The sequence below is a fragment of the Artemia sp. Qi Xiang Cuo genome, chromosome 6 (assembly GCF_049724085.1).
Source record: "Artemia sp. Qi Xiang Cuo chromosome 6, ASM4972408v1, whole genome shotgun sequence".
NCBI lineage: Eukaryota > Metazoa > Arthropoda > Branchiopoda > Anostraca > Artemiidae > Artemia > Artemia sp. Qi Xiang Cuo.
Window position 1 is genome coordinate 44,822,362 of NC_142799.1, and position 17,666 is coordinate 44,840,027.

General features: G+C 34.7%; 1 protein-coding gene across 1 annotated transcript in view; it reads right to left on the reverse strand.

Annotated features, from left to right (window-relative positions):
- Positions 1 to 17,666, reverse strand: part of LOC148951266 (uncharacterized) — a 108,069-nt gene that overhangs the window by 63,124 nt on the left and 27,279 nt on the right. The window contains exons 4-5 of the mRNA XM_089091049.1: positions 14,507 to 14,659; positions 11,902 to 11,931 (exon numbers count right to left, since the gene is read on the reverse strand). Coding sequence (XP_088947175.1) covers positions 11,902 to 11,931; positions 14,507 to 14,659 — 183 coding nt within the window. The remainder of the gene's footprint in view (positions 1 to 11,901; positions 11,932 to 14,506; positions 14,660 to 17,666) is intronic.

Below are 17,666 nucleotides of genomic sequence, written 5' to 3' on the forward strand. Positions count from 1 at the left end.
CATGCTCAAGACGAGTTTCACAATGAGGAAAAATCCACGTAAATTTTCATGAAGAGAAGAATCAGTATGTAACAAGTTTCATGAACAAAATCTTCATGCAATACGTTCCATGAAAATATAAAATTATCTCGCATCAAGTTCCATGAAGAAAATCAGTTTTACGATGAGAAAAATCTATATAAAACTTTCACGAAGAGAAATATCGACATGTAACAAGTTTTACGAACAAAAATTAGCACTCAGAAAGTTCCACGGTCATAAATCATCAAGCAACATGTTCATGAACGAAATCACTTTCGTGAGGAGAAAAAAATCCATGCACCGCTTTCGCGGCGACAACAATCAACATATAACACGTTTCATGAGCAAAAATCAGCACTCAAAATTTCCATGAACATAAATCATCACGCAACATGACCCATGAACAAAATCAGTTTTGTGAGGGGAAAAAATCAAAATCAATGTACAAGTTTCACGAAGAGCAATAAAACAATATCTGACTAGTTTCATGAAGAAAAATTCAGCATGCAGCAGGCTTCACGAACAATAATAAGCATGCAATAAATTCTTGAATAAAATCAGTTTCATGATAGGAAAAATCAATGAACAGATTTCAAGAAAAGATAAAAACAACATGCATTAAGTTTCACGACCAAAAATCAGCACTCAACAAGTTTCACGATCATAAATCATCACGCGACCAGTTCCATGAACAAAATCAGTTTTGTGAGGAGAAAAAATCTATGTATAAGTTTCACGAAGAGAAAAATCAACGTGCAACAAGTTTCACGAACAAAAATCAACACACGACGATTCCTACGAACATGATGAATTTCGTAATGAGAAAAAAAATCAATGTACATTTTTACAAAGAAAAAAAATAAGCGTGTAACGAGTTTCATGAACAAAATCAGCATGCAACGAGTTCCACGAAAACAAAAATAAAAAAACTAGTACAAATCAACTGCCATGAAGAAAATCAGTTTCACAAGGAGAAAGACCTTTATTTTGGGCCAAAAAAAATACTGTGTCAGTGCAAAGCAGCGTTTTCAGCCAATTTGTGGTACGAAACAATAATTTTAGTCAAAAGTAGGCCGAAAAGCTACTGTGTGAAAATTCTGAGATAGTCAATTGATTTAGCCTTATCAAAAATCTATAGGCATATTGAATTTCCAGTTTCAGAGGCAGCAATATCGTACGGGGTGTGTTATTTTCTAAAAGGTACTGCTAATCCTAAGAAACTAATGGACTTACATAGACATTTATTTTAGCTAAAAAAAATAAAGACTGTGCCACGGCTAAGCAGCGCTTTCAGCCGATTTGTGATGCAAAAACAAGAAAGCTAGTCGAAAGAAGGGCGAAAAGCTATTGGGTGAAAATTCTGCTATAGTCAAATGATTTAGAATTACCGAAAATCTATACGCATATTTAGCCTCCATTTCAGAGGCAGCAATGCCGTACGGGGCGCGTTCGTGTTGCTAATCCTACAAAATAAACTGTTAATATATACATATGATTAGGCCAAAAAAGACTGTGCCACTGCAAAGTAGCGTTTTCAGCCGATTTGTGGTACAAAACAACAATTCTAGCCAAAAGAAGGTCAAAAAGCTATTTTGTGATAATTCTGAGATAGTCAAAAGATTTAGAATTATGAAAAATCTATACGTATATTGAACTTCCAGTTTCAGAGGCAGTAATGCCGTACGGGGCGCGTTCGTTTCTAAAAGGTGCTGCTTATCCTTATAAATTGGTTTACATAGACATTTATTTTAGCTAAAAAAAAAAAAGACTGTTCCACTGCAAAGCAGCGTTTTCAGCCGATCTGTGATGCAAAACAAGAATTCTAGCCAAAAGAAGGGCGAAAAGCTATTGTGCGAAAATTCTGCGATAGCCAAATAATTTAGAATTATGAAAAATCTACACGCATATTGAACTTCCAGTTTCAGAGGTAGCAATGCCCTACGGGGCGCGTTCGTTTCTAAGATGTGCTGCTAATCCTACAAAATAAAGGGTTTACATAGACATTTATTTTAGCCAAAAAAAAACTGTGACACTGCAAAACAGGTTTTTCAGCCGACTTTTGACGCAAGACAACAATTCTAGTGGAAAGAAGGCCGAAAAGCTATTGTGTGAAAATTATGAGATAGTCAAATGATTTAGAATTATCAAAAATCTATACGCATATTGAACTTCCAGTTGCAGAGGCAGCAATGCCGTACGGGGCGCTTTCGTTTCTAAAAGGTGCTGCTAATCCTAAAAAAAAATAAAGGGTTTATATAGACATTTATTTTAGCCAAAAAAGACTGTGTCACGCAAAGCAGGGTTTCAGCCGATTTTTGATGCAAAACAACAATTCCAGTCGAAAGAAGGCCGACAAGCTATTGTGGGAAATTCTGAGATAGTAAAATGATTAAGAATTATTAAAAAACTATACACATTTTCAACTTCCAGTTGCAGAGGCAGCAATGCCAAACAGGGCGCTTTCATATCTAACAGGTGTAGTTAATCAGAACAAATAAACTTTTAGCATAGACATTTATTTTAGTCAAAAAGACTGTGGCACTAAAAGCAACGTTTTCAGGTGATTTCGGGTACTAGACCACAATTTTAGTCGATAGAAGGCCGAAAAGCTATTGTGTGAAAATTCTGCGATAGTCAATTGGTTTAGAATCAATTTGTTTAGACTTTCCGAAAAGGTATACGCATATTGGGCCTCCTGTTTCAGAGGGAGCAATGCCGAACGGGGTGCGTTCGTTTCTAACAGGTGCTGCTAATCCTACAAAGCAGAGGGTTAACATTGACATTTATTTTAACCAAAAAGACTGTGCCACTGCAAAGCAACGTTTTTAGGCGATTTGTGGTATAAAATAGCAATTCTATCCAAAAGATGGCCGAAAAGGTATTGTGTTAAAATTCTGAGATAGCCAATTGATTTAGAATACAGAAAATCTATACGTATATAGAACCTCCTGTTTCAGTGGCAGCGATGTCGTAGAGGGGGGGGGGGTGTAGTCTGGACCCAAAGAAACGAGATATTGACATTAAAAACCTTCAAATTAATAAAATAGAGCCTAAGAATTTAGCTCTAATATCAAGCCTCCCTCCCTGGAATTGTCTGCTAGTACCCATACCTATCTTCTATTCACACATAAAATTTTCAGGTATTTTTCTAGTTTGAACTAAAACACTAAAATTACTGCTCAGGCACAGTAAATATTTTTGTAGTTTACTTAATAGCTTTAGCAATTCTGAACTGAATTCAGTAACGATGTATTTCTAACAACGATTTCTACTAAGCTTCAAACTTTTGGTTTTCTTTTATAAGGTTTTTGAATTGTTTTAATCCCTTTTTAAAATATACACAAAAGTTTTGAACTACCAGTTTTTTGCTCTTTACGCAATTTTATGTCTGTTCATACTAGGTCTACTAAAAGACATTTGCATATTACAGCAAGTCCGATTTCTAACAACGATTTCTACTAAGCTTCGAACTTTTATTTTTATTTTTAATGGATTTTGAATTGTTGTAAACCCTTGTCAAAATATGTAGAAATTTTTTTTAAATTACCATTTTTTGCTGTTCAAGTAATTTACTTTAAACTTTATGCGCATGAAAATCTTCAATTTTTCCACGTAACTGTGACAACGTCATTGTAGTACTGCAGTGATGTATAGAAAAATGACGTGACTGACATTAATCTTTTTTCTAAAATTAAGGCTCTCAACGAATTTTCTCAAGTCTGATTTCTAACAACGATTTCTACTTAGCTTCAAATTTTGGTTTTCTTTTTTATGGTTTTTGAATTGTTGTACCCTTGTCAAACCCTTGTCAAAATACATACAAATATTTTTGCAATTATGAGTTTTAGCTGTTTAAGCAGTCTAATGCAAACTTTTCCATGCCTGAAAATCTTCAGTTTTTCCACAGAAGTGTGACAACGTCATTGCAGTACTGCGATGATGTACATAAAGATGACGTCACTCACATAATTTTTTTTCTAAGTTAAGGCTTTTAATAAATTTTCTCGAACTTCTGACCTATATAAATCGTTTTTTGAGACTAGAATATATCAGGATGCCAATTTTACCGAAATAAAAAGGAGCCATTTTTTAGAACAAATACATACATATATACATATATACATACGTACATACATACATACATACATACACAATTAATGCTCACTAATAAAGATAGTGTATATATTACGCTTTCAATCCAAAATACCTTGTTTACTTTCAGTAATCTATATTATGAATGTGAGTTTTTTTATGTTATGGGAAATAGTATATATACTATAGGTTTCAAAAACAGCTCGAAATAAAGATTGCTTTCAGTAAAGTTCAAAGTATGTTCTGGTTTTTAGAAGGCAGAGGGAACGTCAGATCTGCTCATCTTAGTTTTAGCTCGTTTTGACATTGACTCGTTTGTTTATTTTAATTTCTGGTGGTACCTTTTTGGCATATAATCTCAAAGGTCTTTTAGTAACAGTTCCAGTTGTACTGACTAATGGTTTTTCAAAATAATTTGTCAAAATTTTTTAGTTAAATTTGTGTATAAAATATTGAGCTAATTTAAAGAAAAATATCATTATTTACCTTGAGTTTTATTTTTATTGCCTCAAAAACAACCTGTTTTATGCCTAAGTCATTGGCAATGAGGGAATACTTTTCAAAAAGTATAGTATGGATGGATTTATCAAAAACATGGCTGCTTATAGCAGAACCAACAGAATTATTAGCCTATTAGAATTTCAAGTCTTGGTTGTCATCTTTATGTTGTTGCAGATGTTTTTTTTCTAAATGTTGATGGGTTCTAACAACAGAATAATTATCACAGTCAAATAACATTTGATAAACTGTATTTGGCGAGTCACCGGGGTTATATCTTCACCAGAAATTATGAAAGTTATAGTTTTAAAGTACTAGTAAAGATTACATAGACATTATTTTGTGTGCAAATTTTTTTTTTATTTCGTAGTAATATTTGAAATATGTAGAAGATATATTACATTTTAGGGCTTATCAGGAACCCAAAGATACAGGCTGCAAACCTACCCTACCTACTTTCGTCCTGCCCTAGGATGGATGAAAGATTATCGATCAAGAAGTGAATTGAATCATTTTTCTACTATTCTGAAAAGGTTATGCCAGCTTTGCCTTTCACAGAGACTGTGTGTTTTGGCTTTACTGTAATTGGCCATTGCTCTCAAGTTTTTCGTCACTCCCACCAAGTTTATTTATCAAAAATCAACCAGTAGTCAGAACAAGTAAAACTGTTACTAAAAGACCTTTGATGTTAGCTAGGCAGCTAACCTTTGAGGTTAGTTGCCAAAAAGGCATCAATAGAGTTAACAACATCTTTTTAATTTTTATTTAAGCTGAATGAATTGCCTCGTTTCGTTTTGCTTTATCTATCAGTCCTGTTGAATTAAGGATTTTGGGATAGTTTTAATCTTTAATTTAAGTTTATAAGTTCGAATTTTACTGCAAGTCTTATTTTATTTATGTTTGTTTTGCTGAGGACGTCCAAACTACCGTATCTGTTGTTTGCTCGGTATGGTTTTGAATGTTGTTTTGTGAATATATACAGACTTAAATTTAACACACTTCTGACAAACTGTATGGAGTTGGCGTATTTTAATTTATTTCAACTTCCGTGACATTATTTCCCTAAATTTTCACTTGTGTACCGTTAGCCTTAATAGTAGTCACATTAGATGTAGTTGTTGGAATAGCAGTAATAGTAGTGGTATAGTGGTAGTTCTAGTAGTAGTAATAGTAATAGTAGTAGCAGTAGCAGTAGCATGCATAAATTCCCTTTTCGTGAGTTGTTCTCACCCCCCCCCCGTCATTTCCGGAAAATTTCAAGTTAATAATCCAGCCTATTCCTGTGAAACCCACGTTTGACAGCCTGAAAATTTTAACTTTGAAAATAATTCTGCTACATTAAAAAAGAGAGAGGACTAAGGCGAAATCCAAGTCAAACAATATATTCAAATAAAAATAAAACATAACACCAATAACAATAAAGATCCTGGAAGCGAACTTTTTAAGGACCATAACAACATAAAATTAAAAATGAAGAAGAGAAAAAAGAAAAAGAAGTAAAAAAGAGAGAGAAAACACAGATAATTAAAGCAAATTGATTAAAATTTCAAAGATTGATTTATAATATCAAAGTTTAGCAACATTGTTGTACGGTCTGCGAAAACTTGTGGATAGCTCGACACTGGAGGGTACTATATTCCATTGGAGAATAGATTTATAAATGGGTGATCGCTGGGCGCAAATAGAGACACACTTGGGGACAATGAAGGAACGGTTGGATGAACGGAGACAGAGGTCTTCAGAAGATAATAATTGGGAAGGAATATTTTCATGGTAAGTGGAATATGCAAGGGATAGATTTTTTTTTATGATTTGTTCAAAAGGGATAATACCAAAATTGGAGCGCAATTCCTGGGTGGGATATAGCCGGGGCAGCCGAAAAACTGTCTTTGACGGCAATAGAAGGATGGTAATAAAAGGGTAAAATGTAGCCCCAAACAGATCCGCAGTATGAGATCTATGGGTACACAAAAGAGTAATAAAGGGTGACAAGGATGCGGAGAGGAAGAAAATAATTCACACGATTAATCGTACTTACCTGTCGCAAGATTATGGCTCTGATGTAGGAAACGTGTGTTGCAAATGATAGGGAGGAGTCAATGTGTACACCAAGAAACAAGGCAAATTGGCCTGCAGGAGGAAACTGGTGAAATATTTGAGGCCAAGTGCTTTCTGAGCTTCATTTTTTTGTAAGGGGTTCGAAATAATACAACCTGACTTTCCTTGCTGTTAATGGACATACAGATAACGAGAGACTACTCCTGTACTCTATTCAGAAGGATTTGAGTAGAGGTGACGATGGATGGTAAACTAGGGCCGGTGATGAAAAAGTGGCTATCGTCAGCAAAAAGTACTGGGTTCACTGATGGACCCAGGTCTGTGATCAAATCATTATTATAAAGGAGAAAAAATATTGGACAAAGAGAAGAGCTCAGCGGGACGCCCCTCCGGACAGGTAGGAGATGCAAAGTCACCCCGCCAAGACTCACACTCTATACTCTACAAGAGAGATAAGAGCTAAAACCATGAGAAGGGAACTCCGCTAATCCCGCAGCTGTTGAGTTTACTTAATAGAACACTGTGATCAACCATGTCGAAGGCCTTACAAAAATCCAGAAACAAGCCCAATACATTATTTTTAACGTCAAGTTGAGAACGTATAAGCTGTGTGGCGTCGATTAGTGCATGAACAGTTGAAAATTTGGAAGGGAAGCCATATTGATGAGGATAAATCAACGAATCTGAAGGATTAATCCTAAATAAAAAGGGAGAAAGACATCGGAAGACATTTCTATCGAGTACTTCAAATATAACTAGGAGAAGTGAGATTGGACGATAATTACTTATCAAACAGTTCGTGGTAACGAACTGTAAGTAAGGAGCGACCCGGCTCAATAGTAACCGAAACTCTAAAAACCGGAATTTTGATACCAATAGATACATCAATAGAATCATATTTTTATGTTGATTTCAAATATATAAGTTGTATTGAGTTTAGTTTTACCCATCAAAAGTTACGCGCCTGAGAAAGTTTGCCTTATTTTCGAAAAAGGGGGAAACACCCCCAAACAGTCATAGAACTTTAATGAAAAGCACACCATCGGATTCAGCGTATCAGAAAACCCTACTGCGGAAGTTTCAAACTCATATCTGCAAAAATGTGGAATTTTCTATTTCTTTCCAGAAGAAAGATCACGGACGCGTGTTGATTTGTTTGTTAGTTGTTTTTTTTTCCCAGGGGTTATCGTATCGATCCAGTTGTCCTAGAATATCGTAAGAGGGCTCATTTGAACGGAAATTAAAAGTTCTAGTGCCCTTTTTAAGTGACAAAAAAAATTGGAGGGCAGCTTAGCCCCCTCCCACGCTCATTTTTTTCCCAAAGTCACCCAATCAAAATTTTGAGATAGCCATTTTGTTCAGCATAGTCGAAAATTAAAAAAATATGTCTTTGAGGATGACTTAATCCTCCGCACTTCCCGGGGAAAGGGCTGGAACTTATGAACTTTGCCCATTGTTTACCTATAGTACTGGTTAATGGGAAGTATAAAGACCTTTCAGGAGGGATTTTTTCTGATGGGGGGGATGTCAGAGGCAGTTGTGGGGGAGGATCCTCCCATGGAGGATGTTTCCTTGGGGGAAGGGACATTTCTATGAAGGGGGCGCCGGATTTCCCAGAATTTTTTAAAAACCGATCAGAAATTAAATTAAAAAAAAACTAGTTTTTTCAACTGAAAGTAAGGAATAAAATTAAAACTTAAAACAAACAGAAATTATTACGTATATGAGGGGGTTTGCCCCAAGGCCGTATCCAGGGTTACCCGGTTTGACCCCCCCCCCCCCGAAATTTTGACAGAGTCGAAAATTAGTAAAAAAAAAAAACGGTTCTGATCAGCTTACGCAGGATGTTAGACAAAGTCCACGGGAAAAAATCGGGTAAACTCCTTCCCCGAACAAAAATCCTGGATCCACTCTTGGTTCGCCCCCTAGTCAATACCTCGCCCTTTTCGCTAAAGTTTTTTTTAGTACTTTCAAAAGAGCTATCTTTTCTAATTAACCGACCTTTGTGTTTCTGGGATTTGTGATTGGAACAAAATTTGGACTTAGCGTAAAAAGCAAGGTATCGACTAGGGGGCAGACTCCCTTATATACGTAATAAAACACACGAATATAGAAGTTCGTTACGTAAGTTAATTCGTAAGTTACGTCAGAACAAAATTTCGAGATAGCCATTTAGCCAAAAAAGTAAAATTAATATGCAAATTTCGTTTTAATTACTCATGTATGGTGAGCCAAAATCACAACTTCATTAATTCAAAAATGTTCAGAAATTAAATGAAAAAACAAGTTTTTTTTAATTGAAAGTAAGGAGCGACATTAAAACTTAAAACGAACAGAAATTATTCCGTATATAAAAGGGGCTGTCCCCTCCTCAACGCCTCGATTTTTACGCTAAAGTTTGACTCTGTCTCGCAACTTTATTTTTTAAAACAATAAAAAAGTTTAGCGTAAAGACCGAGGCGTTGAGGACGGGACAGCCCGTTTCACATACGGAATAATTTCTGTTCGTTTTAATTTTTAATGTCGCTCCTTACTTTCAGTTAAAAAAAACTTGTTTTTTATATTTAATCTCAGACGGATCGCCATTTTTATGAATCGGAATAACAATTACAGGTTTAAATTTTTCTGGGAAGGCTCCATTGATCATAGACAGGTTTGCTATGTGCACGGTGGGGACATAATTAATTGGGACAAATAACAATGGGGACAAATAGGGAGATAATGAATATCCCAGGGTCGATTGAAACCTTCAGGAGATTGCAAAGGGGGAATATTAAATTAAATTCATAGAGAATTGTGAATTAGGACCTTCAAAGAGTCTTTTAGAGATCTCCAAAAATAGTCCTGGATGCATATCTCATTTACACCTTCTTTTGAATACTTTTTTGTTTTTTTTCCAAATCATCCCTTCTCCCAAAAAAAATGATGTTTCAAAATATCGTTTTTGCATTTTTAGTTTTCTTTTTTTTATATACCTACAAATTCTGTATCATCTTTTAACTATGAACTCAGCATTTAAATTTAAAATTTGGAAAAAATGTGCATCTTACATGCAGACTAGAAGAATAGTATATTCTTAAATATTTCTTCCGTTATTACTTTTTAAAATTTCTATTCCCTTTAGGCGCTATTATCGGTCTATCATTAAACGATTTGTTGTTAATTTAAATATTTAACAGCTATTTTTTAATATTAGAGACAATTTACAATTCATTATTACAATGAATTAGATAGATTCATAAGATATATTCTCCTCTCATGTGTAATCTACTGTATTACTATAGGCCTACTAGATTAACACTTTTTTTTATTACACTTCCATCATTGAGTCGTAGATTTCACTGGATCAGAGGTGTTTTAGAAAACTTTTTGATATTTAAGGAGATTTGCATGTAATGTCAGAGTGAAATACACTTTCTTTCGTTACATGTACATTTTGACTATTCATATTCAACACTTTAAAAAGCAAGAACTTTTGTAGACAAATTCTGATGTTTAAAGAGATTTATGTGTTAAATTTGAGTCAATATGGTTCAGCTATAATATATATTCTGCTCTTATATGTAATTTACTTCAATTACAAAATTTGATCGACATCATCTAGGTAGCAGACCCTTGTTTGAGACTACTCATGATCAAACTTAGAAAGTCGTAGCTATCATAAGGTATTAAGTACATTCATATAATATATTTTGGTTTCGTATGAAATTTACAGGATTTAACAGACGTCTTTTTATGCGTCATATTAGAGTCAACTGATCACACTCATCAGATATATTGTGCTCCTTCACGGAATTTAATATTTCTTCTGTTGATTAAAATTTAATATTTCTTTAGCTTTATCAGGTTTCCCTTTTTAAGACTACTATTGATAACAGTTTTTGTTGTCTGAAGCGATGTACATGTCATATTGTAGAGAGTTGGATATAATCATAAGATATTTTCTGTCTTTCTTCGTAGGTTATTGTAGTTATTTGACTCAACTATTTCTTCTATTTTAAATTTCCTTGCTTGAGACTACTCATAGATAACGTTTTAGAAAGTCAGAGAAGGCATGGAATACTTTTTACATTTCAAAAGGTCTATTCTAGCTAAATTTGGTTTACTTTGTTTACATTTTGCCGTTTTTTCTTACAGTTTAAAGTCAATATTTTTTTTTTCAGTATTAATTTGACTTAATGAGCCCTATTTTAGATTAATTAGAGGTTTGAGTTAATTTTTGTGTCATACTAGGGTGAATTAGGTTCAATCATAAGATATATTTTACTCTCAGATTCAACATACTGTATTTACTTTGCAATAACAGCAGTTTCTTAGTTTAACTTCTTTGTTTTTAACTACACAAGGTCATTTTTGTAGATATTCAGAGTTTTTGACGGTACTTTTTTAATGTTTGTGATGATTTATTTGCCTAGATCAATCGATGAGGTTGATTCCTAATGTATATTTTTACATAATGGCCTTCAAAACAATCCCACGTAACTTACAGATCCAGTATTCTGCTTTGCATAACCCAATTATAGATCGTCTTATGAACATCTATAAAAGGAGATGGTAGCTTAGTAGTAACAAACTAACGTAGTTCGAAAAGAAAAAGAAGTCAGAGCGAGTATCTGCAACGAAAGCATCGTAATTTCACACAACTAAGATCATTTATCAACATTTCTTTTATACTAGTTAAACAGCTTTAGGGTGAGAAAAAGAAGCAATTTATGCATGGCCTACCACGTTAATTTACGATATAATCATATATTTAAAGTAAATTGAAATTATTCTCGAAGAACAAGTATAGATAAAATCATAATAATGGATGGACATTTCTGAAACTAATGATAAAATTACGAAAATATCTTACCCTTTTGTCGCTAGTTACAGATGTATGCTTTTGCATAACATAGAGAAAACAATTCTTAACGCAGAAATGCCTAATAAACTAAAGGTATGCTAAAAAAACGGAAATGTTAAAAATAATCATAGACAGCACAAACAAATATAAAATAGACTTTTTGTTCTGTTTTTTTTTTCTGAGATAGCACATCGAGATGAGTGATTACTCTCACATGTGCAATTACTCAGAGTAATTCAATTTTTTTTCTATTATTTACAGATTAGGAAGGAAGTACATAACGAACACAAACTATATCAATAAAACGAACTTGCTGTGCATGATTTAATGTCATAGAAAGAAGCCAAATTAATAAAGCAAAAGCAATTCTAAACATTGCTACTTACTTCAACTCTAGCACAGAAAGGCGCCTCATACTGAAATAGAAAAAAAGCTTACAATAAAAAAACTTGAAGGCTAATTATTTCTTCAAATCAATGTTAATTAGCTTAAGAACAAACCTTTTATGGTTTAGCCGAGCATTGCCAAAGCAAGCCACCTGCGTGGATCCTCGCATTTGGAAATTTGTTTACAGTCTGGTATGTACACTCTGCATTTTACAATCACTGCAGATATTGGACAATGTTTCCTAATCCAAATTAATCATTAACATCTATTAAAATACAACATTATGGGTAAACAAAAAGTAGAAGGGAAATCCAACAAAAAGCTAGTTCCAACTAAAAAAAAAATTAGTTTTCTTGAAAAACTTTTACTAAGTTTCTCTTTATGTAATCTAAGCATATATTTTAATTATGAAGACCAATAGAACGGAGTTCATGAAGAAGACTAAAAATTATCATGCTCTGATTGGTCAGCTGGAAAATATCTTTGACATTTCTTTCAGAATAAAGACCAAGACGAATCTCTTTTGATTCGGTGATGTGATTTGAATACTCATCAGACTGACTGTAGTTGGTACAACATTTGAAAAATACTGGATTGTTGATAAATAGTGTCCAGATGTCAGTTGTTTAACAGAAAAATTTTAAATGAACATAATTTTTAGGTTAATGCAATTCAAGTCTTTTATTTCATCTCCTTTATCTGAGAATGTTGATTTACATGATCAAGATCAACAGTGTCAATAAAATATTTGATGGATTTTGGATAAGAAAATTAGTCAGAATAAAACAGTTGTAAAACACGAAGCCTATTGTTTTCATGAGCTTAATATGGAAAAAAATTAATAATAATTTTTATGCTTAGAATTACCTTGACTATGAAAGAAAAGATCTATATTTTTCAGTACCATTATGAGCCATCAATCTGAAGATCTTAAATTTCGACTTTGGATTTAGACTAACACTGCTGAATTGAAATTTTTCCTTTGTCAAAATATGCCATTGAATTTATATTATAATTGAAGGGAACCGAAAAGAAATAAGGAATGTACATTTCTATCAGTTTCTTGACAAAAGGTTTAGGTTTTAGGTACACTAGAAGCCACAAAATATTCTTTTTTTTACATTCATAAAAGCTTCCAAACTTCAATATCGTGCCAGATTTATCACTGCTGTGCCTACAGGGGAAACCACGTAGCTCCTTGGTTTAATTTGGAGTGGAGGATTAAGCAGGCTATTTCAACGAAAGGGGGAGGGGGTAAGTGACTTGGTTAGCTTATTCTCAAAATATCGGTTTTTTTTACTATTTTTCATTTAAGACGTTTTATTTTCAGAGCAGCTCACCTTATAATTTTTTAGTTGTGACACCCTAAACCCCAAGTAAGTCCTGCGTATATGTCTGAGCCGCGGTGTTCAATCATTAGCCATCCTACTGAATGGAGTTTGATCCCACCAATAGATAAGCCTAGCCAGGCACCTCGTTGCGTTACAGCCGATAATCATGTTTGTTTCTACTTCCTTCAGGCAACAAAGATGTAAGTTACCTCATTTCCCCTACACCAAGTTAGAAGAGTATTTTAATACACACACTGAGGAAATAATTAATACTTTTCTCCCTCAACATCTCAAGATTTTTCTATGGTTTTCTTAATACGGTTCATGGACTCGCCAGCTTTTTCAAATTTGGGTAACCGAAACAAACTTTTTGTAAAAGCCTGCTTTCTTCTTCTACTGAGTACCACCTCTTGTGGATCTCAGTAGAAGATCCACAAATGTGGATCCCGAACTAACGCCCTTGTCCAAGAACACGAGTTCAAGAAAGCTTAGATTTAAGTAAATTACGAACCTTTATCAATTTTTTCTTGCACTCAAAATTTCTCCCAGGTTTCCCTACGCCAGATTTATCGTCAGACCGGTCAAAAACGAAGTTTACATACATCCCGGTCGGACGACAGGAATTTCTGATATTCTACTGAAATTAAAAGTTAGATGTTATGAGCCAAGAGCATTTTGGTATTTGTGCCCAAATTTACTTATTATGGCACAAAATAGAAGAAGACGACATTTTACATTAGCGTGATCCATTCTGTAGTTTTTAAAAAGCACTAGGGATTTTCTTTTCACTTTCAATTGAACTTTTTCTAGATACTCCATGACCATTGGTTTGATGCGACTACCCCAGGAACAAAATGGTTCGTAATTCTTCAAGATTCCTCCCCAAACGCAACAACCCCTCGAACTGCTCTATTTCTTTTTAGAATAGCGGCCCAACAAATTCTTTAGCATTGTTTAGATTAAATTTTATCAGTTCAGAACAGAACTATATCCTACTTTTCATTAAGGATGTGATATCCAACTGTTTCTTCGTCTTGTACGATAATGATAGAAAGTGATAGATTAGACTTTTAGTCGTTTGTCTAAGGGAGCCTAAATTTCAAGGTACTTTTCTGAATTGGATCAGCATTAAGGTTTAACTCTCTATTTCTTACAAATGACATTCGATATCGGTTCCTAATAGAGAAGATATTGCATGTGATATTTGTCACAAAAATTTAAGAATTTCAATAACATGAATGACCAAGTGAGTTCAAAGAACATTTTTTGTTACCTTAGAAGGGAAAGATGATCCATAAAGTTGACTTTAGAAACCAAAATAGAATTCCACGAATCAGACTTCAAGGTGAATGCAGCTGTAGTGTTGCGAATGGCGTCGTCTGTTTTCCCGAAGTAGCTACTAAGCTCCAATCTAGGATTAGTCTGTCTAAAGATTTGTTGAGACTTAGTAAATTGAAGAAAATTAAAAATAAACAGCAATCATATTTTTAACAAACAGTTAAAAATAAACTGATGGACTACAAGGGCGAATAAAATCAGAATTGAAAATTAAGAAAAACACTAATAAATAATAATAAACACTAACAAATAATGATTTAGTAACAAAGTTATTTAACAACAAACTAACAACAGATTTATTTAATACAACAAACGGATGAAAGGCCTAGGACCAAAATAAAGTTTTTTGGAGCAAGAGCCATAAAAAAAACATTTTAGTACAGGCAAACTAGCCAAAAATATGGGTCGACCCCAAAAAAATACAACAGAAATGATTTTTTAACGTCATTGTAGAGAAAAAAGCTTAACAACATATCCAAAGTTGCACCTTCTAGGTCAAGCCCAAACTATTTTTTTTTGCCTTTCATGTCAATTTTTCCGGTTTTTTCTAAAAAAAACGAACTATCGGTAAATGTTCGTTTTTCTGTATATGAAGTACCTTCCTGATGTAAAATGAAGCGCTGAGCAGGAAAATGAAGGCAAATTTGATCTACAATGTACCAGAAAAACGTTTCATAATCATCAATATGTGATCTTACCGTTCTAATCGTCGTGACCTCTTTTTCACCATGCTGTCAGAAGACAACTATTCTGACATAAAACGATGAGCGGAGCCCAAAAATCAAGTTAACCTGACGTAATGTAACTACCAAAAAACGTTTCATATTCATCAATATGCATTTTTTTTATTGTCATTTGACATTTGTCTTTTAGCTCTTATTGCCCACCAATTCATCCATTGTTGGTAAAAAAAAAAAATAATAAGTGGGCTGATGAATTATGGTTGGCTCGTTTAGAAGACCAGTTAACGCACAAAAGGCAACTACACTACTTTCATGACCTTCATATGCAATAAATAATACCGATGTTTCGTCCCACACTTTGTCCAAATGATTTCCCGGATAAACGTGTTAGCTAAAAAGTCCCAATTAAAAATTAACCAGAGTAATCATTTATTTAGTCACGTTAATGTCCGTGTTTGATATCTTGCCATCTATATATACAAAAAGGTCATTTGATGTCTCTGCCACCAAGCTAAAAACGTTTCACTGTGAATATTCCCCTTTCCCGTTGACTTGATGTAAAGGCAAGAGATCATTTTTGTTTGTGTCATAATTCCAATCAAAGATTTGCAGTCTGAAATGATAAACTAATGTATCCAACCGTACGTAGTATAATTCTTGCACATTTATATCAAAGAACTGTTTTATAAAAAATAGTGGGATTCATCGATGGAAAGATACTGGAACTGATCCAGTACAGAACCTCGAAACTGTGGTTCCAATGCTCTGATATGGTATCCGTACTGCGAAATTTCTTAGGAGCCGAACGATCTGGAACGACCTTCGAGGTTAGCTGACAAAAAGGTTGGATTAGCCATAAGAACGTGTTTTTAAATTATTTTTCTTTCATCTCATTGAATCGCCTTGTTTTACCTTACTGTTTATCAGTCCTGGTTTGAACTTCGCTGAAGTAACGATGTTAGGACTGCTTTGAAATTTTTTTTTAATTTTTGGTTTTATTGGTCGCATATTATTGTGAGTCTTTTTTCTTTTATATATTTTTGTCATGCTGAAGACGGCCTTTGGACATATTGCCTAAATATTCATTCAAATTATCTCCACTCTCTTGCAAAAAGATTTCCCTATTGTTCTTCGTTTTTTTAATGTTTGAACGATCTGGGTCATGGGATCTCCACTTAAAATCCACCCTGACATGCTACCTTATCTGGCGGCATCTGGGCACAACAAGTACATCAGTTTTACGTCCAGCGAATGGTCAAGCTCCAAGAAGCCCATCCCACCGTTTATCAAGCCTTCCAGGATGGGATGCATAGGATCAGACGTTCTGATAGATTCTGGCCTGGGCTCTCCACGGATCTTGTCATTGAGCAGGAGCTCAGGCTTTGTCTCAAAACTGCTTGTGGGCTTACCGATGGAAGTGGTATGACAGAGGTTCAAAGGTCTTTATGGGTTCTGTCTCGACTAGTCTGCTCTGTACTAAATCTTCTGATAGATGATATGTCACAAGTTTTCTAAGGAACTAGTGAACAACATAACGAAAGGTCCGAGCCGAGGTAGTTAAGAGACTGTAAAGACACCCAGATCGTTATCGATTTCCTTGAAAAAGGATCACCATTTAATAATGATCTTCAACTAAGAAACATCACCAACGGTGTGACAGTCTATGAATCTGACGACGATGATTCTGCTAGAGATTTAGGCCGAAAAATCATTGACTCCATGTCTGGAAAGCTGGTTGCTAATTTTGTGTTTCGACAAAAACAACAAGCAGTTTAAATTACCACAAAGCAGAATCCAGGTAGAGATGGCAAAAGACTGGACCCCACTCTCCTTTTTCAGAGGTTCATTACGATAGCAAATAGGATCAATCTCACGGAATCTGAGTAATTTCAGCACGAACGGTCTCCGAACAAGCCAGAGTTTTCCAAGGCTATACCACAGGCTTGCAATCTTGAGGAGCACTCTACTCCCCTTCCCAAAGGCATTCGATATATCATCGACGATGGAGCTCTTCTGCACAGAATTCCATGGGCCAAAAAAGAACGATATTCCGAAATTCTTGACCATTATGCAACTTACGTGACCAAAATGTATCCATCTGCCACTATTGTGTTCAACGGCTACGATGGCGGAGCTACCATAAAGGATGCGGCCGAGTCGAAGAGATGTGGTATAATCGGCCATGAGATCTTTTTCACATCAGATATGCAGCTGAAGATAAAAAAAAAGTATGAGTTCTTGTCCTGCAAGAAAAGTAAGGCCAGGTTTATCTGCGCGTTGACTGTTTATCTCCGATCAAAGGGCTCCGTCGTAGTCCAGACACCAAGTGATGCAGATTTCCCAATTGTGCAACCTGCTGTTGATTCTTCTCGGTCTTACGACTCTGCCGTCATTGGAGATGGTACTGATCTT